General features: G+C 59.4%; 1 protein-coding gene across 2 annotated transcripts; it reads right to left on the reverse strand.

Annotated features, from left to right (window-relative positions):
• Nucleotides 1-650: 650 nt before the first annotated feature.
• LOC134556350 (diacylglycerol kinase beta-like) lies at nucleotides 651-25986 on the reverse strand. 2 transcript variants are annotated; one of them, XM_063408758.1, is made up of 25 exons: nucleotides 25583-25986; nucleotides 20367-20612; nucleotides 18164-18240; nucleotides 17072-17237; nucleotides 16103-16342; nucleotides 15227-15397; nucleotides 14880-14929; nucleotides 14234-14308; nucleotides 14023-14142; nucleotides 13040-13157; nucleotides 12665-12753; nucleotides 12194-12310; nucleotides 11982-12080; nucleotides 11720-11833; nucleotides 11559-11632; nucleotides 11364-11438; nucleotides 11191-11276; nucleotides 10899-10988; nucleotides 10414-10574; nucleotides 9424-9488; nucleotides 8481-8571; nucleotides 5523-5724; nucleotides 4231-4351; nucleotides 4038-4098; nucleotides 651-3511 (listed from the first exon to the last, which is right to left on the reverse strand). In XM_063408758.1, the coding sequence occupies exons 2-25, from the start codon at nucleotides 20431-20433 to the stop codon at nucleotides 3413-3415; spliced, it is 2628 nt and encodes an 875-aa protein (XP_063264828.1). In that variant the 5' UTR covers nucleotides 20434-20612; nucleotides 25583-25986; the 3' UTR covers nucleotides 651-3412. The 2 variants fall into 2 exon arrangements, with proteins under 2 accessions (XP_063264828.1, XP_063264829.1); XM_063408759.1 differs by lacking the exons at nucleotides 18164-18240; nucleotides 20367-20612; nucleotides 25583-25986 and having other exon boundaries at nucleotides 16103-16212; nucleotides 17072-17193.
• Between the last annotated feature and the right edge of the window lie 1040 nt (nucleotides 25987-27026).

Below are 27026 nucleotides of genomic sequence, written 5' to 3' on the forward strand. Positions count from 1 at the left end.
GTGTCCCAGGTGGAATGATGGGGGCTGCTGGGACACCCTGTGTGCTGGGGGCAGGAAGCACAGAGGGCACGGGCTGTCCTTGCTGCTCAGAACCTGCTGCCGGGGGCTCTGCAGGCACGTGTGCTCTCACTTCCCCTCGGCACAAAAAGGATTAAATCACTGCAGGTAAAATTAGCAGATGACACAGGGGCGGCAGAACCCAGCCCGGGGAGCACGGCGGGCACTGGGGGTGAGCAGGGTCACTGCAGGGCTGGGGGCACAATGGGCAGCCCGAGTCAGCCTGGATCTGCACGGTCTGGGGCTGCCCAGCACCCCCGGGACACGGGGAGGCGCTGAGGCCGAGGGGAGCCATGGGGCAGGTGGGTGGGAGGACACAGGAAGAGCAGAAACCCCTGGAGAGCTGGGGCTGGGAGGGGGGGATGGTGACCGGTGCCTGCTAAATTTAGACCCCACTGGTGAAAAAAAAAAAAAAGAAAAAAATTTGCAGGCTCCAAATTTAGCCGGATGCAGCTCCCACCGAGCACCGCTCCATCGTGCTGCTGCTGCCAGCACCCCTTCAGCCCCGGCACCCTGCAGCGGGCACCTCTTTTAGTCCCCAGAGGTGGGGATGCCACACCTGGCCAGGAATGACCCCCAGGACCACTGAGGAGTTCATTCCCATCTTTATTGGAGGCAAGCCCACAGCAGCCCAGGTGTACACGGCAACACGCGCTACGCTACGGACACCATTCCATGCAGGCAACCACGGCTACACACACAGAGGGAGGAGTGGGCTGAGGCTCCTGTGGCAAAGGGGCTGCCCTGCCCTCAGGGCCCCCCCAGTGCAGCACTGGCACCAGGACCTAAGGGCTTGTTTGGGGGTTTGGTTCCATCCCACGCACTTGGGAACTGGGCTGAACTGGGAGACACTGGGGAACGGGGGGGATCAAGGCCTCGAGTGCTCCTCAGCTGCATGGCTTATTCCTCCCTGGAGCTGGGACAGCTGGGCCGAAGTCCCAGGCTCTGTGGTCCCTCCTGGGCTCGGGACCTTTGCACCATCAGACTAAGGAGGGTGGGAGCTGGCAGGCCCATTGAACCGTGCCTTTGGCAGTGTGGCAGCAGACTGGAGCTGGGTGCCCTGGCGCAGGTGGCAGGGATCAGAGAGGACATCTGGGCTGGAGCCTGGCAGAGCGGTGCTGGTGTGTCATCGTCCCACTGGCCCAGAGTGGTGGCCCTGGGCTCCCTGTCCCTGCAGGACGAGGCTGAGTGTTCACCCCTGGGCTTCAGCTGCTCACCCCTGGCACGCCCAAGGGTGCAGGCACAGGCACGATGCCCTCCTGCTCCCCTGGCCCTGCCACCACCAACAGCAAACCACAGCAGAGGCCCCAGCGCTGCTCTTTGCCCAGAGCCCAGCAAACTGTGACAGGGGCAAGGAGCAGGAAAACCACTGCTGGTTCCATGCAGGCTCTGGGGTACAGCCCTGGGCTGAGGCTGAGTGGGCAGGGAAAGGGAACCAAACCTGCTGACCTTGTGTGCTGCCACCCCACACAACAAACCTGTCACCCTCATGCTGGCAAAGCTCTGGAGATGCTGAAGGTGTTTTTTTCACCCTCCCTGAGTGTGGGGCTGGGAGGCACTGCTGCCCTTGGCAATGGACTGGGGAAATGGAGGCAGCTGTTTCCAGGGAACTGGGGTTTGTTTGGCCTTGCTCCACCTGCTTTCACCTGGCTACTCATAAACAGCTGCCTTGGGGGACAAGGAGGAGGAGGGGGAAGAGGAGGAGGAGGGGGTGTGGATTTTTGCAGGTGACACGTGCCTGTGTCCACAGGTCATGAATTGTTCCCTTCCAGCTCAGTGTTCACTGAAACACTGACGGCAGCACCCTCTGCCAGGGGAATGCTATTGAATGGGGACCTGCAGCACCAGGAGGGACTGAGTGGGCACTGGGAAATTGGGGAGGACAGGGTGCCTTGTCCCAGCCCTGTGGCAAGGACATGGTGGGGACAAGCAGTTTTCCTGCCTGCGGTGACATCCACGGGCACACACACACCACTCCCAGCTGGCCCCCAGCAGCACAGGAGCCTCCACCAGCCCCCAGGGAGCTGCCTGGGAGCAGCTGATTCAGGATGTGGTTGTACCCTGCATGCAGGCACTGCTGGAGGCACGGGGTGACTGCAGAAGCACCCAGCAGCCCTTCCATGGGCCAGCCTTGCCAAAGCCTGGCTCCTGGGAGTACATTCAGACCACCACAAACTCCATGCCTTCGTCTGTTTTCTGGTCCCTGTGCATCCTGGAGAGAAGCTGCATCCCCCAGTCTGTCCATCCATGGGTGATGCCACCAAAAGCTGCCTGTGCATCCCAGTCAAGCAGGCAGCAGCCCCTGTGAGGCTCCCTGGGTTTGGAGAGGGCTGTGGGGAGACCTGGCCATACAGAAACCGAGGTGCAGTCACTGCCCCCTTCCCTGCAGCCCAGGGCATCAGAGGCAGCATCTGTCACACAGGGAGAGCACCGGCCTGGCAGAGCACGTGGGGAGATGTGTACAAGGTGCTGGGGACACTTTCACGTGAGAAGAGCTTCTGGATGTCTGTCCCCAGGGTCTCCAGCCCCCACTGCAGGCTGGCAGGCTTTAGGAGAGAAGAAAAGTCCATGTCCAGAGGAAGGAGGTGCCAAGGAGGACAGCCAGCAGAGAAGGGAGGTGGTGCCTGTGTCCAATCTGGGCTCCTAAAAAAGTGACCCCCAGAGTCCCTTTTTTGTCCAAAGTTTGCTAAATAAATACATAAATATGAACACAAAGCCCAGAGCTGGGGCTGCTCCCCCCAAATCCCTTTTTTTGCCATTTCCCTGTAAAAACACAGTCTCCTCCCATGCACCCCATGCTTGTCCCTGTGCACTGTCTGTCCCCAGCTTGCCCCACGCCTCGTGGCTCACTGGGCTGGCAGCAATGGCTCTTTGCATCGCTCTTAAACCTCACAGCACAGAGGTGAGTGGCCGAGATGGCTTCTCCAGGCTAAGGAAATAAATAATTCCTCCCATTGCAAGGACTGGGGACAGAAAGCCAGTGCAGTGAGACATCAAGTAGTCTTCAGGATGATGATAAATAAATAGTGGAGCTTAGTGCTGCCTCAGAAGCACATTCACTGGCAGCTTGGCTGGAGGGTATTTAAATAAAGGGGGGAAAAAAAATCCCAGTCCTAGTGCTGCTCCAGCAAATGTGCTCGCTGCATGCCAGCCTGCCTTCTCCCCTTCTTCCATCCCAGCCTGAGAGGAGGCTTCTGGTGATCAGGAAGGAGCCTACAAGGCCTTCCCAGGATAAATAATCCCCACTGGTCTTGGAGGGGGAGTTTCTGTCCCCACTGCAGGATGGGGATTTGGGGACCCCTGCATCAGGCTGGGATGCTGAGTGCCTGCAGGCTGTGGATCCTTGGATGGTGCTTTAATCCCGAGTTCGGTTTCTCCTCTTCAGGAAAAAGAAGCTGCTCTTCTGGGGGGGCCCCAGCAGCATGGGCACCTGGCTTTTATGTGTAATTTTGACCTAAAAAGAAGTAGAAAAACCCAGCTCAGTAAGAGGGTGCTGAGCCCTCCCAGGCACCCTCCAGCCCCAGCACGCTCAGGAGTGACCCCGTGAACCTGGGGGCAGCCCAGCACCGGGGTGAAGAGCTCTGGAGTCGTGTCCAGGCAGTGCTGGGATGGGAAGAGGAGAAAAGGTGGGGGACCCTCCTGCAGCTCCCCCAGGGGGGAATGCTGCTGTGCCCATCCATCAGGAAATGGGCGTGTGGTGAGTCCAGGGCCAGAGTCACAGCTGGTTGGGCTCTGCAGCCACCCCCCAAAATCTGCAACAGCCTCACTCCAAATCCAGAGGCTTTGCCACCAGGAGCCAAGGCTGTGCCACCCTGCTGTGCTGCCAGCCCCTCCTGCCCCATCCCAAAATCCTGCCCCATCCCAACACCCTGCCAGCCCCTGCTGCCCCATCCCAAAACCCTGCCAGCCCCTCCTGCCCCATCCCAACACCCTGCCAGCCCCTGCCCAGCCTGGCTCCCTGCCCCTCCCTGGGCACTCACAGTGCAGGACGGCTGCATCCAGGGCTCCCCATCCACCTGCATGGGCAGCAGCTTGGATGTCCTGCGAGGCAGAGAGGAGAGAGAGCGGTGACACAGGTGACACAAGTGACACAGGTGACACAAGTGACGCAGGTGACACAGGTGACACAGGTGTCGGGTTTCACCGTTGCTCGGCGGTGAAGGGGACAAGTACCTGATGATGACAGAGGAGCACTGGGCCAGTCTCTTCCCTGCACTCTTCAGCCCAGTGTAGATCTGCCCCATTTCCATGGCGCCTTCCAGCCCCACCACCTCCAGGAGATGGTCACTGAGGTCTGCAAGACAGAGAGAGGGATCTGAGCTGGTTCCCCATCCCCAGGAATCCCCAGCCTTCTGCCCTCACTGGAAACCTCAGGGCCAGTACACCAGGGCTGCTGGCTGTCCTGAAGCACAGCCGGCCTGGAGGCACTGAGGGGATTCATCCTGATGTCCTCTGTGTCCCCAGTGTTCCCAGTGGGGACACAGAGGATGTTTCCAGTGCAATCCAAAATCTTGGAAGCAAAAGTACTCCTGGTCTGAAACACCACCTGCACAGCTGCACGGTGCCAGCCCAGACCCCCACCAGCCCTTGGACTGTTTGTTTGCAGTGTATGAAATGATGACCCCCCTTGCCTGGGTGCTGCAGCTCCCCAGGAGCCAGCACACGGGGCAGAATGTCTGGTCAAATCCCAGGGTATTGCCTCTTTTCACAGCTTGTCCTGGGCCACCAGCAAGGACATGACACAATGGCACAGCTCTCTGCTTCAGGGTCCTCTTTCACATACAGCCCCCTTTACCCCTGAGAAATCCTCTGAGCCTCCCATGCCCTCTTACCCACCCAGCAGCGGGGATGTCCCCAGGGTACAACCCTGCTGTCCCCTGCAGTCCCTTTGGGACTGGCTTGTGCTCTGTCCCGCTCCCTGTTGCCGCTGGCACACGCAGCAAGGGACAGACAGTGACAGTGTGGGGTGTGACACTGCTGTTCTGGCAGCCACACCACAGGGGGCTGATCCCCAGCCCCAGGCTGTGGTGGTGGCTGGAACAGCCAGGCACCTTGTGTATTCTGCTGGCTGCATCAATCCCCACCGGGGAATGCTGCCAGCACCTGGGGCTGTCCCTGCCCACGGCGGTGGCTCCAGTGCCCTCAGCACTAGCTGTGAGGTGCCAGCTGGGCTCAGCCTGGGTCCTGCTGCTCCCAAACCCCACACCAGGCTGGCAGCGCTGTGCCAGATCCTGGGGAGGTGCTCACAAAAGCCCTTGGTGCCAGCCCCGCAGTTGGGTTCACAAGCCCTTAGTGCCAGCCCTGCAGTTGGGTTCACAAAAGCCCTTGGTGCCAGCCCTGCAGTTGTTCCAGCTCTTCCTCTGCCGTGTTGTGGGCTCCCCCCGGCACCCCAAAAGACACAGAGCTGACAACAACCCCTCCAGGGCTGGTGGGTGCCCAGTGCCCTGTGCTGACCCTGCACTCACCCTGCACACAGAATTTCAGCTCCTTGGCGTCGGTGACCACAGTGCCAGGCGGCTTCTCTGGCGCCTTCTTGCCCAGCCGGCTGTACCCGCGCTGCCTCTTGGTCTCCCCCCACAGGTTGGAGCCCCCGTACATGCTGGGGATGTTGAGCACGGCGATGCCCTCCAGGGAGGTGTTGCTCAGGTCCAGTAGGGTCCCGTCGCACTGCCGGGGGCAGGGGCGGTGTCAGGGGAGCTGTGCCCACCACACGGAGCCCCCTCCTGTCCCCGCGGGTCCCTGGGCACACAGTGACACCAGGCAGTCTCTGGGGGATGTGGGCAGCTCCAGAGTGGCTGGGGCTGGAGATGAAAAGACCCTCCCACTTTGCTTTCCTAGAGTTAATGTCAACTCCTTGACGCTCCTTGTGCTGCTCTCCCCTCTATTTCCATTGGAGTTTTACTACAGGTCAAACACGGCAGTTTCAAAAAAAGCAAATTCCCAGTGGACCACACAAAACCTTGGCTAGACTCGGTGCTGTGACCCAAAACTGGAGGCAACACCACCTTGACCCTAAAGTGACTTCCACCCAAGGAGCTCCAGCACCTGCTTTCCCCTCTCCTTATGGATAAGGAGTGACTCCAAAAGACTGGAAAGTTTGGCTGCCCAAAAAGTAGCTTGGACCAGTTTGTCTTCATGTGCCATTTGGAAACTAGGAATAAGGCTGGAAGGAAATTAGGGGAAGGTGTCAGAGGGAAAAGTGTCAGGTTTTGGAGAGCAAACCACAGCCCAGCACACAGAACTGGCATCCCAGGCTTTGCTGTCGTGCAGCAGGACTGCCTCAGCTGAAAATTGCCTGTAAAAGTTAAAATATCCATTGCCTGCAGCTTTCCCACAGGATTGAAAGCAACAGCCAGGGAAAAACGTTTCTTGACTTCAGATCTTCTCACACTGCCCAGACACGGACACCCTCTTATATACTTCTGGTGAAAGCAGCCACTTTTCCATCCAACTTGAATTTCTATCACGCATTCCTATTTTCCTTGAGGCATCTGCTCTTTACCTGCCACTCTGTGCTCCAGCAAACCCCAGCGCAGCTTTTTCATTGCATTTGGTGATGCAAAGGCATCTCTGCCTTCACTCCTTGTGCTGACAGGAATGAAATGGGCCAATGAGCCCCTTCTGCTGCTCCAGTTCTGGTTGTTTTCCCCTAACAAAGGTCTTGGGGTTATTTTTGCCACCCCCTTGGCCTGTGCTGAAGACACCAGCCCCGTGTGTGCAGAGCTGGGTGCTCACACGAGCCAACACCTCCGTGTGTCAGATCCTTTCTGCCTCCCCTGCTGCTGCGGGATCTTATTTTTAGCCTCACACTGAAAGCGAAAAAGCAGGAATCTTCTGGTTTGGGAGGGAAGAGCTGTCTCTCCAAGGCTTGGAAAGGATGTTAATCCTTTCGCTCTCAATACATCTTAATGATGTTGTGATTTGCGGGAAGACAAAAGACAACGCTCTGGGCAGGGGCTACCGGAGCACCTTCCCCCCCTGCCAGCGGGGCAGGGGGTGCCAAGGCAGGCACGGCAGGACGGCAGCGAGCTGCTGCCAGGAGTGCAGGAGCCCGGGATGCTGCAGGAGCCCGTGGCTGCCCACGCCTGCCCACGGAGCAGTTCCCCCTGCAGAGCCCTGCCCAGCCCGTGCCAGCTGCCCACAATGGGCCCTTTGAGCAGGGGCAGCGCTGGCAGCGAGGCTGGGAGGAGAGATTTGCAGCTGGGGGAAAAAGCAAATTCATTTCCAGGAGTTGTAGGGGGAACGAGTGCCAATTTCCAAAACAAAACTGCTATTTCTCTGCGAGGCTGACAGTTGCCTGGGAGCTGGAGCGAGGACAGGCCGCTGCTTTCAACTTCAAACGCTGCGGGGTTAACCCTTTCCTGGCAGTGGGCTTGGCTGCAGGGCACCCACACCGGCTGGGGAGCACCCCGAGAAGGGATGGGGGGCACTCCGTGCCCATCTCCAGCAGCATTCAACTCCTCAAACACAGATTTTATCCACCCTGGGACACCGCTGCATGGATAGGGAAGGGAATGAGATGGTTCTGGTGCTGGTCCTGTCCCTTCCCTCAAGTTTCCAAGGCTGCAGCCACCCACCCCAGGCTTTGGGAAGGGAAGAAACTCCCCACACAGAAATAGAGATCAAAATCCCTCTGCCCATGGCCACACGTCCCCAGGGCCAGCTCTGCTCTCTGCCCACCACCAGCACCCTGCACCCACCACCCGCTCTGATCCCACCACCTCTTGCAGCAAGTGCTATTTTCTCCCCTCACCCTCCAAGCTGAGTTATAAAAGGGTGGATTATCCAGAGACAGGGAGAGACGGAAGTTTACAGCCCAAATCCCCAGCGCCAGCGAGGAGAAGTGACAGCGCTCTTAGCAACCACGGCCCTCCTCCCAGCTCTAATTAAAGGCTGTTTCCATGTCATCCAATGAGGGCTGCGAGCAGCGCGGAATTTACACGGAGAATGTTCCAGGCATGCTCTCAAATACAGCTGGAAGTGGGGAATACAGGATTATTCTTCCGCCCACACCTGGCTGGCTTCGCAGCAAGCGCTGTGCGGTGGAAGAAGGGTCCTGCCAGCCACCACGTCCTTCTCCCTGTGCTTCTTGTGCTGCTCTCCCCTCTATTTCCATTGGAGTTTTACTACAGGTCAAACATGGCAGTTTCAAAAAAAGCAAATTCCCGGGAACCACATAAAACCTTGGCTAGACTCGGTGCTGTGACCCAAAACTGGAGGCAACACCACTTTTACCCAAAAGTGATTTCCACCCAAGGAGCTCCAGCACCTGCTCTCCCCTCTCTCCTTGTCCTTGTCTCCTTATCTGCCACAGTGAGGGGTCAAAGGCATGGTGGCACCAAACAGCTGAGAGAGCCACGGGTGATGCCTCCAAAAAGCCTTTGTGCCATGGCCAGAGCCAGGGACCATCCCAGGAAACCCACCTCAACCTCAACATAGTCATGGAGCTTCTTGCAGGTGGCTGCAAAGGTCTCTGATGTCCCAAACTCGAAGTACCACAGCTTGTTCTTCATCCTGGGCACAGAGACATGTCAGTGTCCCCTTTGGGAGCAGCACCTTGCCCCAGCCAGCAGCAGGACAGACTGCCAGAGCCTGTCTGGAGCTGCTGTGAGGGGACATGAGCCATGGATGGGGACACAAGCCAATGTGGAGAGGGGCCACTGGCCCCCTAGGGAGTTGTGTGGTGGGACAGGGGTGGGGCTGGGGGCTGCCAGAGGGTGGCTCGAGCACACCTGGCTCTGACACCCATCCGAGGGGGAGGATGGGGGTGCTGGGTGCTCCCTGGGCATGGGGAGAGAGGGCACCCCATGGAGGGGATGTCTCACCCCTCAGCAGCCCCCCAGCACCTCGGGAGCCCCTGAGCATGGCTCATTCCCTGGGTCAGCTGCTGAGCCAGGCTTTGAGGGGGAGCTGTCAGCTGTGAGAAGCTGTAAGCTGAGAGGAGCTGAATTTGAGGGCACAGCCAGATGCTTTGGACCACTCGGGGATTTTTCTAGCAGGTATTTCTAAACCTGGGGATGGGAGTTACCAGCCAGGCTCCTGCTGCCATCGCCCCATTTCCACGCACCCTGAGCACAATGGGAACGAGCTGTGACCTGCTGCCTGCCCTGCCCTCCCTGCCTGGCCTGCTCCTGCCCGTCCTGGAATTCCATACTAATTATAAAGCATGGATGAACGTAGCTGGGTGTGGGGCCAAGTTTGAGCAGCCTGCCACACCACACGGGGCTAGAAGCAGCATCCCAAACCCCCACCATGCCTGGTACATGCCCTGCCTGTCCCCTGAGGCTGGCCAAACACCAAATCCTCTGGCGTGGTGCATGGCAGGGGCAGGGAGTGCCCCCACCTGGCTCTCAGGGGAGCCCTTACCTGCTGTTGAATTTCTCAGGGTGCTTTTCTCGCATGATGTGAAAGCGGTGGGCGATGGAGGCATCCTGTGGAGAGCACAGAGACATCAGTGGCACACAGAGAAACAGAATCCCCACCTCGTGCCCTGTGGGCACGTGCCAGGACGGGGTGGTCAGCTCTGCATGCTTGCCACTGGTCCCTGTGGCACAATGACAAGGTGATGATGACAGCGATGGTCCAAGGTGATGGAGGGACCCTCAGCCAGGCTCTTCCCAAAGCTTGTTAGGTGAGACATAATTAGTGCACTTGGCCTCCTTCCCTCATTGCTGGAGGGTTTGATGACGGGGAGGAAAGGCAAACAATGGAGCAGTGGGGCTCTGGGGACACCCCAAGATCCTGACAGCTCCCCTGGCAGGATGGCAGCTCTCCTGGAGCTCATCACAGCCCCTCCTTACGCAGAGTGGGAAGTTTAAGCCCAACTCAGAAGCTGTCACCAAATGCCACCTGCATTAGCAGGAGCTGATGTGAACCCAGCAGCATCCTGCAGTGCTGCAGGTGAGTGAGCTGTGCCACGGTGGCACCCCTGGCACAGGACAAAAACCCTGCAAGCCCCCGGGGAGAGAAGGGCTTTCCCCAAAACACTCCTGCTCTCAGGACTGACCCCCAGCACTGGGGGAAACCCCCATGGCACAGGGCTGTCATCCTCCCCAAGCTCCCCAACCTCTCTAGCTCAGGAAAACATGGGGGAATGAGGTTTCAAACACTTGGCAGGTGGGGTGTCCTTGTCTTTGGGACCCCAACTTCCCTGAATCCCGCTTAAGCTCCTTTCACTCTTGCAACATTCCTGCTGAGAAGACAGACATCCCATGCCTGCTTCTGTATTTTGCTGCTGCCTTTACAAATGACAATAAAACCAGAAAAAAAAAAAAGGCCAGGAGATGGAGGGAGGTTGGGAGTGTGAGCAAGGAGGAACAGGAAGGGAGAAACCAATCCCTGCCCCATGGAACTCACCACCCCAATGGAGAAGTAGTTGTTGATGATGGTGGAGGGGATGGGGTCTCCGTTGGCCTCCCTGTCCGTGGGGATGATGTCTATGTGCCAGCGGTCCAGCATCACCTCTGTGCTGTGCTCAATGTCCTTCAGGACCTTCATCAGGTTGCCTCCTTCATAGCCTGGAAGGGAAAGAGGATGAAGGAGGATGAAGGGGAGCACAGCCATGTCAAAGCCGGGTGCCAAGCCCTTGGGGGCTGCTGCTATGGCACATTCTTGCAGCAGTGGCAGAGATTTTGGCTAACGGGCTCTCCGAATGGAAGTGTTTGGGCAGGACCCGGCTGTGGAGGGTTCAGGAAGGAGGGGCTGCTCTTTTTGGAAGGGGTTAGAGGCACCAGGCTCAGATGCAGCATCCAGGAGCCCAGGAGTCCTCCCTCCCCTGGGGATGGCCACACTGAGGGGTTCCCAAGGGCTGGCCACCCCTGGGTGGTGCTCGCTGTCCTCACCTCCTCCCCAGCGCAGGCACCGCGCGAGGTCGTTGCCTGTTCCCAGGGGCAGGACGGCCACCGGTGGGTGCTTCACCAGGTTTGCCTTATCTGCAAGGAGAGAAGAGAAGTTTGGGGCTGACAAGGCTCATTCCCTGCTCCTCTCCATGCCCCTCCTCAGCCAGCAGCCTGGAGTGGTGCTGCTGGTGGGATCACCACCCCACTTTCACTGGGGGAATATCGGGAATCTGGGCAGATCACCAAGGGCGGAGGTGGGTGATGCTCTGCAGGGACACAGCTGTCCCCTGCTCACCTATGCAGTCCAGGATCCAACCCACCGTGCCGTCCCCTCCACAGGCCAGCACACGGAAATCTGGAGTGTCCCGGAAGAAGTTCAGCCTGGGGAAAGGCAGGAGGGACAAGGGTGACGTGGGGGAGCCGGGCCCGCTGGGAGGGGGCAGAGGATCCCCTGCAGCAGCTCCGTACCCTGGCGTGGGCCCGCCGCGGTCCAGGTTGTACACCTGGCGTGGGTTGAGCAGGTAGTGAAACTTCCGCAGGACCCTGGGGAGAGAGGGACCTGAGGAATGCCGTGAAGGAGATCCCCACACCAGGAGCGATGCCCGAGGGACCAGCAGCCCTCAAGCCCGGGGGGAAGCTGTTTCCAGGCAGGACCCCACCCACCTCTCCCCTTGCCTTCCTCCACTCTTGGGGTTCACAAACACGAGGAGCGGGTGTGTTCCGGGCTGAGGGCTGATCTGCAGGGCACAAAACGCAGCTGTGAATCCCTGCCTGCTGTCGAGACCAGCGGCAGAGCTCACCTGCAGCCCCCTGCACGGACCTACCTGCAGCCCCTGCCCATCCACGGTGGTGGAGTTGAACTTGAAGCCCTGGCTGTCCTCGGGGCTGGTGCTGGCAGGGGAGTCGCTCTCCGACCGCCGGCAGTGGGACTGCCTGTCCTTTGGGGAACCAAGGCAGGGATGCCCACGCTGCCCAAGAGGCAGTGCCAGCAGCCAGGGGAGGCAGACTGGCCTCAGCAATGCCCTGCTGGGTCCCTGTCCCTGGCAGCGAGGAGGGGGGCACTTACCAGGACCTGGGGACACTTACCAGGACGACCGGGCAGATGTGGGATGGGAGCAAGATGTGGTCCCGCAGTGGGCCCCCATCACACTCTGGCTTCACATGGGAGGCACACTTGTTGTGGAGCTGCAGGGGCAGGAGGAAGGGATGTGGCACAGGGGACACCTGCCCTCTCCTGACCAGGAGCCCAGAGCTGGCCTTGCAGGCACTGGGAATGTGCCCCAGCCCTGTGCACTCACCGTGATTTGGCACCAGACACAGTGCAGGCCAGTGATGCCCTGGTAGCACTTGATGCTCTTGTGACATCTGTCACACTTGGCAGGCGAATTGCCCTCAATCCAGGTGTGCTGCATCACCTGCAAGGCACGGGGACACTGTGGCACAGCACCCACTGACCCACTGACCCACAGGCACCTCCCTCCTGCTAGGGGTGTCCATCAGCATTTTGGAAGCTTGGCCTGCAGGGACGCTGCTGACCCAATCCAGCCCCTTGCACAGCCCCTGTGCAGAGCCACAACAAATCTTGGAGCTGGGGGTCGGGGGGTGCCTGGGGACTGGGGATGGGGTGCATCCTGCAAGGCTTTGGGTGCTGGGAATGCCCATGAGGATGTGAGGGGCAAAACCCAGGGGAAGAAGTGGTGGGGAAGCAGAGCAGGAGCCCGAGGGGCCAGGACACCCACTGGCTCAGAAATCACCAGCAGACTACTCACACTTGTGTTCCTCTTGGATTTAACGTAGGTGCTGATGCAGGAAGCAATGTCTTTGGACACACACCTCTCATGGACCGTGTACTTGCAGACTGGTGAGAGAGAAAAATCACAGAGAACCATTTCAGTTTGAAAAGCCCTGTAAGACCCTCGAGTCTGGCTGTTACCCCAGCACTGCCAGCACCACTCACCCAAGTGCCACCAGGAAGGGGGTCAGCACCACTCCCCAGCACGGGAGCTGCCCCCTCCCCACTCAGCCTGCAGCACCCACGGGGCTCAGCACTAGCAGGGACCAGTCCTCCCCCCCAGGGCACCACTGGCTGTGGCAGGAGCCCCCGGTGTGGCAGGGCAGCATTCTGGCAAGGCTCCAGGACTCACAGGAGCAGCAGAGGCCCTGCTTGCGGACCCCCAGCAGCATGGTGCGGCAGAAGTTGCAGTAGGCAGGCTTCTTGAAGTGCTTCAGCCTCCAGGCATGCTGCCCATCATCCTTCACATTCTGCAGGGCAGGAGAGAGGAGGGTGAGGGAGTCACTCCCCTACTGCCAAGAGTCCCAGCACCCTCAGCCCAACATTTTAATCAACTTCTCATCCCCTAAAACCCCCATGGTGTTTCTGGGAGTTTGCTCCCAGCAGGGTCATGGGCTCCCCCTATTCCCCTTCTCTCTTGGGGTTCCCAGAGCATCCCTGCATCCCCCTGGGCACATCCAGCTCCCATGGATTCTTGGCACAGCCCAGCCACAGAGAGGATCTTGGTGGCTGACAGGGAGGTGACTTCACATTTGGGGCCGAGCTGCCACTGCCACCATGGGGTGACAAAGGCACAAACCTCTTCACCTGGGGCCGGGCATGAGTGCTTTGCAGGAACCAGTTGAAATTCCCTGCTTTCTTGATTTTTTTCCTGCCAGAAAGCCTGCCCCCCACCCCACCTCTCCAGGAGAACCATGGGTACGATCAGCAAAACCATCTTCCCCTCCAAATTATGACTTAATTATTACTTGAGTGCCAGGGATGCACTTGAAAGAAGTGAAGGACAAAAGGATGAAAAAGCAAGACAAATAAAGGGGGTCTCAACAACCCCTCCTTTGCTCTTTAAACCTCACTCTATGAGAGGAGATGCCATTTCAGGTACTCATCTTGAGTTTTGATTAAAAGTTCATCGAACTCAATGCACTGCAATAGCAAGGAGCAAGCCCAGCCTGCTTGGGCACAGCAGCTGGCAGCAACTGCAGCTCAAAAGTGAGCTTGGAAAGGTTTGGGGGTGAAGGGGGCAGGGTGGGGGTGCCAGCAGGGGCTGGGGGCTGGCATGGGGCTGCGTGGTGCCCTGTGTGCCTGTTGCTGGGGGCGGGCTGGGGCAGCTCTCACCGTCTCCATCCCCAGCAGCACCAGCAGGGGGATGGTGGTCATGCCCCCCCGGATCCACTCCTCCAGCGTCACCGTCCCGTCGTGGTTGTAGTCGATCTCCTCCATCATGGCCCTCAGGATCTGCAGGAGGCACAGAACGTGGTGGCACCGCCCGGGGCTCTGGCTGGGAGCCCCTGCAGCCACCCCCAGTGCCTGCAGCCCCAGCACTCACGGGCTTCAGCTCAGTGGAGTCCCACTCCAGGTACTCAGCCACGTGCACCATCTGGTTGATGATCCGGTCCAGCTCCTGAGCACGGAGACAAAGCAGTGCCAGTGTTGGGGACAGCCCCAGGCGTGAGCAGAGTGTCAGCTCCAACCCCCAAGGTCTGTATGCCCACATGCCCAAAGCTACCCCAGTCCCCACCTACACAGCTTTGCCCCAGTCCTCAGTGGGTGCTCCTCCTTCTTTCAGGGCTTTCTACCCTGAAAACCTGCGAGGAAATCTGTAATGGGTTTTCCTTGGGAAAAACTATTCTGATAAACCAGATTTTATTTGCAACAGGTTTCAAAGGCAACACCCAAAGAACAAAGAGAAAACATCACAGGGGAAGGAGCTGTGCATGATTTCTTTTCTTCCCTGAAATACCATGACCTGATGTAGAGCTACAGTTCTTGGTGGGTGGATTTTTTTCTAGCTCCTGCTGGATGCAGCAGAGCTGGCATGTGATCCTCAGCTCTGCAGTCCAGCTGCTGCTTTCTTCCTCCCTTCCCACATCCCTGCCCCTTTCTGGAGCACCCCCCAGGGCAGTGGGCACCCCACAGTGTCCTGCCCCTTTCCAGCCCTCTGAGCAGCCCCTTTCCCCCAAGGGCAGGCTCACCGAGCTGTCCAGAAGGCCATTTCCATCCGTGTCGTAGAGGCGAAACATAACTGCAGGGAAGAGAGAAGCTGCTGCTCCTGAGAGCCCTGGGGTGCCCCGGGCACCCTGCCCCAGGCTGCTGCAGCCTCAGGGTGGGGCAGCCCTGTGCTGCTCAGCCAGGGTGAGCTGTGACCCAAGGGCTGTGCAGTATCAAGGCCCCTTGGGCACACACAGGCAGGAGCAGGAGGGGATGCCGAGGGTTTTCCCAAGGGGACAGGAGCACCCAGCCCTGCACCCCTCCTCAGGCCAACCCCCTGCAGGTGAGACCCCCCCCAGCCACTGCTCCCCCTCCACAGGGTCACACTTACACTCCAGCTTGTCCTCTGCCCGTCCTCTCTCCAGCAGGGACAGGTAGCACACAATGTCCTTCAGGTGGACCACCTGGGCCACGGGGGTGGGAGGAGGGGGTGGGGTGGCTTTCAGGGAGCTGGGCCCTTTCCGCAGGCTGAAGGGCAACCTCTTCTCCGTGCTCCTCGTGCCTGTGGGCAGGGAGAGACGCCACACACAGGGGTGACATTGGACCAGGGACTGTCACCAGGTGGGACACGGGAACTCTGGGGCAGGGATCCATTTGGAGTGGCACTGAGTGACACCACAGGGCCAGGGCTGGGCCACAGAGGAGACACAGGAATGGGCATTAAAAGGGCACTCGGGGCTGGGTGCCATCACAGGCCTAGGGGCAGAAGCAGATGTGGCAGATGTGCCCATCACAGGCATGGGCAGTGCCACTCCCACACCTCCATCGCTGCAGCCCAGGGCAGGGTGAGCAGCTGGAGCCCACGGAAGTGTGTCCTGCTGGAACAAGCCCCCACCCAGAAGGAGGGAGAAGCTCAGTGGGCAGCGAGGCAGCCTGCCAGGGTACCAGGACAGCCCACACTCACTGATGGCCGTGCCAATAGCAGGAGGGATGCTCCTGGCAGAGGGGCCTGGCAGGGGCTGGGGCAAGGGGCAGCTGTGACTCACTGTCCCATTTCCCTCTCCCTACAAGATGCTGCCAGGTAATTAAGACTGATGGGGGCTCTGTGGGATGGGATCTGTAGCTCAAGTCTGCCAAGCAAAGGTGTTGGGATGACAGGAACCCAGTGAGGTTGGGAGGTCACTGCCACCATGCTGGGGACTTGGCCAGGAACAGGGAAGGGTTTGTCACTGACTGTGTCTCCCTGTGGAGCCCCAGTCAAGCTCACCTGGCGACTGAGGGCTGAGCGGGGACATCGAGGAGATCTTGGAAGAGCCCGAGGAGTTGTGAGCAGAAGCAGTGCCAGTGGTGGATTTCTGGGAGGATGACCTGGACCAGCTGGGGGAGGCATTGGGGATCGATGCCAGGGTGAGGGACGCTGGCTGGGGCTCAGCTGCATTGCTGTGGCAGCCCTTGGGCTCAGGAGTGTGCCGCCCCAGAGCGCTTCGAAGGGTTTTCCCATTGATCCCTGCAGAGCAGACATGCCCAAGGACAGAGTGACACCGGGGTGTCGATCCTCCAGGAACTGCCCCTTCCTCCAGGAACTGGAGCTGGGTGCTGGCCCTGGGCCTCTCTGCTAGCCCCACGCCTCTCTGCCCTGGCATCCCAGCCCAGGGCTCTCTGGGGGGCACCACAGGCAGCTCCTCACCCTCCTGCCTGGCCCAGTGGCTCCCAGCAGTGCTCACATCCCGGGGTGATGGACACCACAGGGCTCAGGACCAGCCAGGGAGGATGCAGTCCTCCACCACCAGCCAGAGCTGTGGGAGGTTCTCCTTTCCCTGTGCAATTTGTACTCCTTTCAGCAGATGTCTCCACCAGCCATGAATCCACCCGGGAAGGGCTGGAGGAGGCAGAGTTGGGTGCCTGGCACACACAGCCTACTCTGGGCACAGCTGAGTGCAGGGTGGCTGCCTGCAGCAGGACCTGTGACAGGCACAGGCCACCTCACCTGCACGGAGATGCTGCCATAGAGTGACTTGGGCTCTGAATGTGCAGAGGAAAGGGAATGTGCGATTGCATCCCGGAGAAATCCCTCCCTGGAGCAGCACAGGGAACCCATCTGACAGAGCTGGCCCCGATGCCACCCCCTCCAGGTGCCACCCCCTCCAGGTGCCGCCCCCTGTCCCATTCCTGTGAGCAGCGTGGGGGCGAGCCCCCCGTGCCCCCCGTGCCCGGCTGGGTGGCAGGGCTGGCTCACCGAGGGGGCTGTGCTGTGACACACCCGGGCTCTGCTGCTGGCTCTCGGGGGAGGCCTGGCAAATCTTACGCTTGAAGGAAGTGAAGAGGTGCTGGCAGAGCTCCTCGGGCACGTCGGCCTCCAGGTAGGTCTTCATGAAGAGGCAGAAGCCCTCATAGTCAATGGGCTGGGGAGCAGAGAGAGGAGGAGGATGGAGGGGCCCCAGGCCACCCTGAGGGTGCAGAGTGGGGCTTCGTGCTCTGGGCCCCCCTCCCTGGTGCATCACCTGCAGAGCCCACCCCAAAATATCTGGCTTGCCAAATCCCAGGGCTGGAGGGAACCTAAAGGGACCCAGAGGCAGCAGGGGCAGAAATGTCTGGTGCCAGCGGTGCTGGGAGCAGGGACAGCAGCCAGGGCAGGGAAGGGAAGGGCAGAGCAGTGGGACCTTCCAGCCCAGCCCCATGGGGACTGTCCTCCTCCCGAGGACTCTGTGCCTCCTCCTTGCCTGCTGGGCACTGCCACTGTGTGAGGACGATGTCTTCTCAATGGCTTTTGTGGCCCCAGCTGGAGTGAGGGGCCTGTGGTGCCCTGGAATAACAGGGTACCCTTTGTGCCCCTCCTTGCCATGTTCAGCCCACTGATTTTTCTCATTTTGCTGTGGTTCTGGTGATTACAGCCCCCACAGAAGGCTCTGTCCTGCTGGCACACTAACATCCCTCTGAAAGCACTGCTTGGAAAAAATAACCCCAGCCTTCTTTGGAGGAGAGCGAGAGGGCACAGAGCTGTCCCATCACCATGCTGGCCAAGCCATTTGCTTTTAGGGGGACAGTAAATCCCTCCTGGATTCTGCCTGGTAAGACAATGCCCCAAAAAGCTCTCAGCAAGGTGGGGTGGGATGGCCATGCAGTGGGCACGGCCCAGAGATGGTCAGGGAATCAAGTCCTGGGAGGAAAACCATGGGGAGAGATGGGGGCCAGGCCTGCCTTCTCCTGGCTGGGTCAGCTGTGGGAGCTGGGCTGGGGAGCTGCAGGGGCTGGGAGCTGCCAGCAGCACAGGGGGACACAGGGGGGCACAGGGGGGCACAGGGGGGCACAGGGGGGCACAGGGCCATACCTGTTCGGGGTTGTACCTCGAGAGGACACCATCCCCGTTGAACTCCTCCAGGACATCCTTGAGCTTCTTGGTGGAGTCTGGGGAGACAAAGGGACGGTGCTGAGCATGGCCCCCCTGGGCTGCCTTCCTCATCCACCAGCAGGATGGTGCAGAGGGGTTTATCTGCTGCATGTGCAGTTTCTGGATCCTTCTGTGGCAGGAAGAGGCCACCCATGCCCTGCTTCCCCTTCCACCTTCAGAGGGCAGGGCAGATATGGAAAGCTGGTCTGGGAGCTTTACATATATAGAGAACTTCCTCCTATCAGTATGAAAATAAACACAGACCCAGAGCAAAGCAAGGAGGGCGTGGAGCACACTGCAGTCCCAGCTGCTCTGGTGTGCCAAGCACACCTCTGCATGTCCCTGCCCCAGTGCAGGTGGCTGCTGGCACCCCTTGGCAGGGCCAGTCATCCCAGAGGTATCTCCAGGAGGTGCTAGGAGGGAGAAGTAGAACGGTATTCATAGAATCATGGAATCATTTAGGTTGGAAAAGCCCCCTAAGTTCATCAGGTCCAACCACTAACCAGCACAATTGTGTTCACACTAAGGTAGAAATGTCCCACATCTCCATGGCTTTTAAATACCTCCAGGGATGGTGACTTCACCACTGCCCTGGACAGCCTGTTTCAGATCCTGAGTGCCCTTTTGGGGAAGAAATTTTCCTGAATATCCAATCTGAACCTCCCCTAGTGTAGCCTGTGGCCATTCCATCTTGTCCTATCCCTGGATAGGATCACATGCAAACTTCCACACAAATAGTGAAGACTTTTCCCTGGCTGAGCGTCCTTAGGGCTGGGGTGTCTGGAGGGACATTCATCCTTTACAAACAGAGAAAAAAGGGAACAGTGGAAAAAAAGATCAAGGTGAGTGAACATTCAGCCCTCACCTTCACCCACATTTCTGGGTGTGTGCATTTAGAAGGTTCTCAGACACACCAGCCTTGTTAATTACTGTGAATTCCCCTCTCCACTGGGGGCTGTGCTGGCCCTGATCCCCCAAGCCCTCTGCTGGGGACAGGGCTTGGCACTGGACCACAACTGCCTGGGATGTCTGGGGCACTCAAGGAGAGGGATCCTGGCCCTCCTCAGTCCCCCAAATCCCATTCTCCAGCCCTGTGCTGAGCCATCCTATGGGGGGAGGCAGCTGTCCATGCTGCAGCCTTGCTGGCCACACTTAACAAAACAAAGATGCCGTCAGTGTTCTGAGTCCAGCGCCACAGATGGTGTTTTATGGTCTGGGATTCAGGAAAGCAAAGCCCATCATCCTCCAGAAATGGCAGAATGAGATGCAGCCAGGGATACTGCACACACACCTCTCCTGCAGCCCTGCCTGAGGTCTCTGGCTGGTGGGCAGGAGCACGGCCCCACTGGGGAACATGAGGGACTTGTCCCCAGCCTCACCCTTTTGATGTACAGTGTCCCCAAAGACAGCCTCAGAGAGCTCACAAAGGTGTCCCCTTTGCCTCTCAGTCGTCTCCCACCCAGCCTGCTCACCCCAGGGTCGTGCCAATTCCGCAAACCAACACCCTTGTGATCTCACACCCCTTCTCCCTCCATCCTGTGGCCTTCCTGCCCCACCCTGCCCTGCTCTCAGCACCTCCACGGGTGCACCCCTTCTCCACCAGCTGCTGTAAAAGCACATCCCACACTCCAGCTCTGTGGTGGGCAGGACCTCAAGGACCTGGCTGTGGACCCCTGGGCTTTGCCCAGGCTCCCTCTCCAGCTTCTCCCAGCTCCAGGACCCCTTCGGTGCTGCTGCCAATCTCCTTTCCTCGGCAGGAGCCGCAGCAGAGCGTTGCTCTGCAAAAGCACTAAGGAAAATTACTGCAGAGGGCTGGCAGCCCAAAGCACGCTGTGGAGCAGCTCGGTGTGTTTGGGAAAAGCCAGCCTGCTTTCCTGGTTGGCATTTCACTTTGCCGAGGAACGTGGGAGCCGGCCGCCTTCAGACGGACTGAGCCGCGCTCACGTGTGCGGCCCCAGCGCTCGGCTGAGTCCTCCTGGGCAGGCAGGCACGGGGTAAGCAGGCAGGCTGAGGGGTCAGGGCCTGCCCAGCCTCCCCAGCCAGAGGAATCACCTTCGGCTTTCCAGGAGGGCACTGAGGAAAAATGGAGCAACAGGAGTTTTCAAGGCGCTGTTCCCATCCCAGGAGGGCACAGGGTACTCACAGTCCGTGTACTGCTGGAGCTGGGCAAACTCGGCGGGGCTGAGCGAGATCCACATGCCATCGCTCATCTTGGGGTGGCAGGGACACGGGGGGGTCACCAGCTGCTGTGTCTGTGCCAGGCTCGGTGCCACGGGTGCCACGCGGCGCTCGGTCACATCGGCACGGCGAGGGGCACAGCGAGGGGCTCCGGCACTGCCGGCACCATTCCAGCCCAGAGCTTCAGGGCACCTGCTCAGCACCTCCCTCCCTGCAGGGACAGACAGACAGGAGGGGGTCAGTGGAAGCAGGGGCTGGATGCTGCTGCCACGGCTCCCTGGGCACAGTCACCTTCAGTAGGGGGGGTCTGCGGGGTGCCAGGGTGCTTTCCCAGCTGGGAAGGATCCCCCACTGCACCTATGGGGGATCCACACTCCAGGGAACAGCGAGCAGAGCGTGTGGGCTGCAGTGAGACAGGGCTGAGCACAAGGAGGAGCACAGGGCACCTCACAGTGTGAGCATCCTCAGGCTCGGTGTCCCCAGGGACGCCCCTGTGCCATGGGGCCACCCACAACAGCCACAGCTCTCACTGGCCAGGAGATGTGGCTGACAGAGGTCAAGCAAACGCCTTGGGTGGGGAAAGGAGCTTGTCACTCCCAGCATTTCCCAGGGGAAGGCAGCACAGGGAGCAGGAGGGCACAATTATTTAAAGAAGATGCAAAAATTGGAGGCAGGGAATACAAGAGCGTAGAAACTTCCAGCTTACTCCTGCAGCTTTGAAGCTGGTGTTTACTTCCAGAGAATCATTGTAAATGAAAATCTGCAGTCAAAACTGGGTGCAAGGGAAAAACCTGTGCCACAGAAAAACTCTGACCAAGGGGCCCTCTCCAGCCCACCCATTTATAGGCTTCAAAAAAAATTTTTTTGAAGTATAATTTTTTCGTTTAACTGAATTGGTCATCAGGCAGCATTTGGAGAAGGTGTTTGTCCTCCAAAGAGTTTAATCTCCATTTTAGGGCTATTTGCCTGCTAAATGTTGGCTCCCAGTTTCCACCAGACTGAGCTGACAGACTGGAGAAAGCAGACTAAGGGTGAGCTGGGAAAGATCCCAGGACTTGGGATGATGCTTGGGGAGCACCCACATCCCCCAGCTGGCTGCACCTTTCCATTCACAGAAAAATGTCTTTGATTAAGATGAACAAGTAATTTTGGGGAGCTGTTGGGTCCCACACCAACCCCACAGAGAGCCCCTAGGGACATTCACACATGGGGTGCACCAGGAGCAGTCACTGAACCCCTCATCCTCAGGAACTTTGCCCACATTTCTTTACTAATGCTATTTTGGCTTTATATTCAGCTGCTGAAAATGCTCCAGGGCAAGAAATGGTCCCAGGGGCAAAGCCTGGTGTTGGCTGAGGAAGGAGCAAACCCTGTTTGGGGCTGTGGGGAGGATGGTGACCCCTGAGGGAACAGCACAGGGCTGAGCATCTGCCTGGATGGCTGCCAAGGGTTTTCCAGCTGCAAGGAGCGACTGCACGGCGAGACAGGAGCCCACCAAACCCTGGCCACGCATTTGCCAGAGCTGAATGTCACAGCTCTCCTTAGCCCTGTTCAGTCCTCTCCTCCCAGGAGGACACAGTCACTGGGGTCTTGTTCCACCCCTCCATGACCTGGGATTTTTTGGCTGCTTCTGGAGGGCTGTGGGGCTTAGGGACCCCACAGGATGCTGCCCCTGCCCAGGGGCTGAGCAATGGCTGTGCCAGGACAGGGAGCAGCGCCCTCACTGCTCTGTCCTGGGTGCTCATGGTGGGATAACACAATCCTGGGGAAAATCTCACCTTCCCACCCTCCCTGGGGCCCTGCAGCCTCAGGGCAACTTGCCTGCAGCCTGGGACTATCCCAGCTCACCCTGGCAGCTCTTTGTCCCCATGCCACCAACTGGACACAACAGTGGTAGCTAGGGAAGAAATATCCAATGTCTTCTCACACTGGCATTGGTTTTGTGGGGATTTTCATCTTGATGAAAGCACAAACAAGAACATGGTGTTTGCTCCTATCCTGGATGATGGGTTTGTCCCAAAGTACCTCCGAGGCTGGTCCAGAAGAACTCAGTCTAAGAAATGCCCAGGAATGCACACAGACTTCATGTTTCCTGGCAAACAAGCCATTTGATTTGATCAGAACCTCTTTTTTTTAATCCTAAACTTATCCAAGGAGAGGCTGAGAGTGCAGAACTAGCTAGAAGAAAAGGCAAAGGGGGGACCTTGCTGGCTCCAGCTCCCTGGAGGGGCTGGGGGACACTGAGCAGCAAAAATACCCCTCACTTCTTTTATCGATGGGTGAAGGGGCCGGGTGACAGGGCAGCACAAAGCACCAGCAGGAGAGCAAAGCAGAGCTAATTGGGCCATCCCAAGGGGCTTTCCCCCAGCAATCGCTGCAATAACAAATGCCACTTCTGGCACGTCAGCCCGGGATTTCAGGAAGGGCAGGAAAAAGCCTCCTCAGGAATCCAGCTGCTCCTCGTTTGGCCGCCCTCTGAATTGTCAGCGGCAAATTATGTTCTATTAAATCAAATTTGCCTCTCGCTAAAAATAGCTCCCTCCTAGTGTTACAAATAACACCGGATCACCCTGCCCGAGGGCGCTCACCGGGACACGGCCCCTCTCCCCCTCCCGTGGCTCAGGGAGGCTGGGGGAGCACAGACAGGGGGGACCCTGGAGCCTCCCAAACCTTCCTGGGGAACGAGCAGGGCTGGAGCTCCTGGGGAGCTGCATGGAGCATCCTGCCAGCCCCAGCGACGGAAGAGGTGCTGCTGGGAGCATCGATGGGTGCAGCTCCGTGGGAGCCAGGGCCCAGCCATGTAGGGCCTGAAACACATCAGCAAGGGAAATGCCAGGGGGGGTCAGCCATGGGCCAGCTCCTGACGGTAAGTGGAGCCTGAGCATGTGGCAGGGCCAAGCCACAGGCAGTGGAACACGTCAATATTCCTAAGAAAGGGCTGCTCGTGGGCATCTCCAGCATTCAGGGATGAGGGACTCCCAGAAGGAGCAGTGGGATGGCAGAGGAGCTGTTTCTCCAGCCAGACATCCCTGCCGGGGCCCAGCTCCCCCATCCCACAGCACAGTGCTCTGGGGAGAGGAGCTTCCAGTGCCGTGGGACTGGGAGGGCTGGTTCCACTGCCACCTGCCTGGTGCCCCAGCCCCACAGCTGCTGATGGGGACCACACTGCTCACACTGGGGCGGAGAACCAGAGGCTGTGGGTTGGCAGCTCCCAGGTGCTGGCAGAGCCTCCAGCCTCCGAGCGGCTTCACAGCAGCGCGTGGATGGGGCTGCAGCAGATGCCCCGCAGGAGATTTCTGCTTCAGATGCCCTTTGGGAAGGAAAAACACGGGCTCCTTGAGCTGCAGGAGGTGGCACGAGGAGGCAGCGCTCCTGCCGAGCACGCACACACGTGCAGGGGCCGTGGCTCCCTGGCAGCAGAGGGATGCACCCGGCACGATGCTGGGCTCTTCCCAACATCCCTGCCCGGGCCTGCAGGAGCCACAGTCACGTGCCACATCTCCTGGGGCAGGAGCGTGGCAGGTCCCTGCAGGAATGGCATTTTCCAGGCCTCCCCCACCATCTTTTGGAAAGATCAGCCTATTTTTGTATTGGATGGGGAGAGGCCCCTGAGGCGGTGGGTGGAGTATAAATCCCTCCTGTCCCACTGCAGCAAACAAACCCCAACCAAGTCACACTCAAACTATTTTCTGCAGCGACAGGAGAAGGCGCTTTTCTGCATTTTTCCAGCCCAAGAGGACACCCAGGATCAGCTTTTTCCATTCTCCAAACCTGTTGCTGTCTAGACATTCCCCTGACCCTTTGACCACGCACCCACACAGAGCAAGGCACGCTGTCCAACCACCTCGCACCAGCTTTGCTTTGGATACTGAGCACCCTCGTGGCACCAGGGTGATAAAAGGTGCTGGCAGGGATGCTCAGAGCACAGTGACACAGGGAGAGGTGGGTGGCTGTAGCCAGCCCTCCAGCCCCAGGGTTGGGCTGTGCCTGTACCAGCTCCCAGCTGGGTGCTGGGAGAGCTTGGCTCAGCCTTGTGGCAGTGGGGACCCAGCACAGCTTCCCGTGGAACTCGCCCACCCGCCAGGGCCAGGACAGCTCAGCTCATACCCCAGAGACACCAACAACTTCCTGACTTACTGCTGTTGGGTTTTTAGAGAATAATTTTGCTGGCTGAGTTCAGAGGAGAATGATCTTCGGAGCAAGACTCTTCCCCTTGCCATCACCCCTGCAGGTCCCAGTCAAACCAGATCTTGTCTCACAGAAAAACCCCTTGCCCTGTCAGACAGGAAAGCAAATGCCGGCCCTGCAGCCTAAGGACTGGGATTCTCCCCAGGATCCCACCTCCATCACCCTGCACCAGTTATCCCAGGACTTCAGGACACCTACAAACCTGTCAGATGGAAGCCCTGGCTCTCTCTCCCTGCTGGAGCCTCGTGGCCACGAGTCTCGTGGGTTATAACCACACCTGGTGTGGGACAACGCTGCCTCCCGACAGCTTTGAGCTATCTTCTTCCCTTTCATCCCCCAGCACAACCTGCAGAACGAGTCACATCCAGCCCCCTTCCCCAGGGCAGCCGCCCCGAGCACCGCCTCGGCCCTCTGCCTTCCGAAGCCAACGGCCCCGGCAAATTTTACTGAACAAGAAAGACACTAACGAGCTTTTCCGGCTTGGCAGCACACAGGAGCAGCTGGATGGGGCTGTTCTTCTGCCCAGCCAAAGGACGGGTGGTTTTACAGCCAGGCTGAGAACCAACACATGCTGAGACACCAGTGAAGGTGGTGTATGGTGGTGTAGGGTGGTGCAGCCCCCTGAGCTGCTTTAGGGGCTGGTTGCCATCCTCCTCACTCTGGGGACAAGGCTATACTGCCCTCTCTTTCTCCACCCTTCGAGAAGCTTTTCTCAGGAGCCACACGCCTGGGAACCCCGATTCCCCAGCCCCAGCGCTGCCCTGCTCCTGCAGCGCCTGCACCGCTCCCTCACCCGCTCGGGAAGGGCGACAGGAGAGGGTGGCGGACTCCGAGGGCAGCACACGGGGACCGACGTGCGCTGCCGAGCCGGTCCCGCCCGGAGCGGGGGATCCCGCGTGGATCGAGGGGGTTGCCCACGACCGGACGGGGTGAGCCCACAGGCGTCCCCGCCGCCCCGCCCCGCCCCGCGTCCCCCCGCCGCTGTCCCCTTACTTGGCGGCGGCAGCGCGGAGCCATCGGCGGGACCGGCGGGGCGCTCCGGCGGCGGCGGCTGCGGGGCTCCGGCGGTGCCCGGGAACCCTGCCCAGCCCGGCGGCTCCGGTGGTTCCCGGGAACCCTGCACAGCCCGGCGGCTCCGGTGGTTCCCGGGAACCCTGCACAGCCCGGCGGTGCCCGGGAGCGCTGCCCAGCCCGGCGGCTCCGGTGGCTCCCGGGAGCGCTGCCCAGCCCGGCGGCTCCGCGCTCCCGCGGCGGGCGGGGATGGGGATGCGAACGGGCCCGGCCCGCCCCGCCGCTCCGCTCCGCCCGCCTCCGCCGGCACCGGGCGGCCGGCGCGGGAGGGGGAGGAGGACGAGGAGGAGGAGTTGGAGGGGAGAGCCCGGCGGCCCCGACCGCGCCTCCGCCCCTCCCCGGGCCCGGGGCAGCGCCGGGGAGCTCCGGGGCGGGAGCAGCCGCCTGCGGGGGCGGCGAGAGACGTGTGTTTCCACGATCAAACTCGTTCGTGATGGATTCCCACCTCCCCACAGCGACAGGGTTTTCCCCGCTTCCCGATGACCATGCACACCGCCCCGCAGCCCGGCGCTCCCCGTTCTTGTCCCCGTGCCTGTCTCCGTCCCGAACCCTAACCCATCCTTGTCCCCATCCCCTCCCACGTCTCCATCTTCATTCTCGTTCATGTCCCAATCTGCTTTCATGTCCCCATCCTCGTCCCCATCCATGTCCCAGTCTCCGTCTCTGTCCCCATCCCCATTTCAGTCCTCCTTGGGCCTTCCCTCCCCCTGCACCTCGGTCTCTCACTTTCAAACAGTTTCACCCATGGCAAAGGTTGCTCTTCCCTCAGGAACAGAGCAAACCACTGAAAACAAACAAACAAAAAATGCCAAAACAGATAAAAAGCATTTTTATTTTCTTTCCATGACGCGTCTGCCTGCCTGCTTGGGAGTGACACTATTTCAGGCATGTCTATTATTTATGTTTCGCTATATTTATATTAATTAGAGACGTGATCCATGCACGTAGCTCTCTAACTTCAAAAAAAGCAGGAGAAGGGGAGTGACAGCTGGGACTGAACTTTCTTGAGAGAAACAGGAGCAGGTTCCACAGCCATGGCTGTACACTGAGCACCAATCCTAGATGATGCTCCTGCTGTACGTGGGGGATCTCTCCAGTCCCAGACCCACCTTCCCTCCCTCTCTTCTGGCTGGGACCCCAGAGAGACAGGCTGGGGCTCTTGGCTGGGATGCTGAGAATGACAGAGTCCCCAGAGCCACCCCAGTTTCAGGGGAGACAGAATCACAGAATTATTTAGGTGGGAAAAGACCTCTAAGACTGAGTCCAGCCATTAACTTTGGACGGTGGCACTTGCCATCTGTGCCTGGGAAAGAGGAGCATCCCTCAAAGAGCTAACTGGTCTCTGATGGTGGCTGTGCCGAAGCAC

Source organism: Prinia subflava, chromosome 11, assembly GCF_021018805.1.
Source record: "Prinia subflava isolate CZ2003 ecotype Zambia chromosome 11, Cam_Psub_1.2, whole genome shotgun sequence".
NCBI classification, from domain to species: Eukaryota; Metazoa; Chordata; class Aves; order Passeriformes; family Cisticolidae; genus Prinia; species Prinia subflava.

Excerpts from the sequence above, each read along its gene's own strand:
- LOC134556350 (XM_063408758.1), bottom strand. The coding sequence starts at position 20,433 with ATGAGCGATGGCATGTGGATCTCGCTCAGCCCCGCCGAGTTTGCCCAG. Across the intron at positions 11,834-11,981 it reads ACATCTGCCCGGTCGTCCTG|GACAGGCAGTCCCACTGCCG; the intron begins GTAAGTGTCCCC and ends GGTTCCCCAAAG. Across the intron at positions 8,572-9,423 it reads CCTGAGAAATTCAACAGCAG|GATGAAGAACAAGCTGTGGT; the intron begins GTAAGGGCTCCC and ends CTCTGTGCCCAG.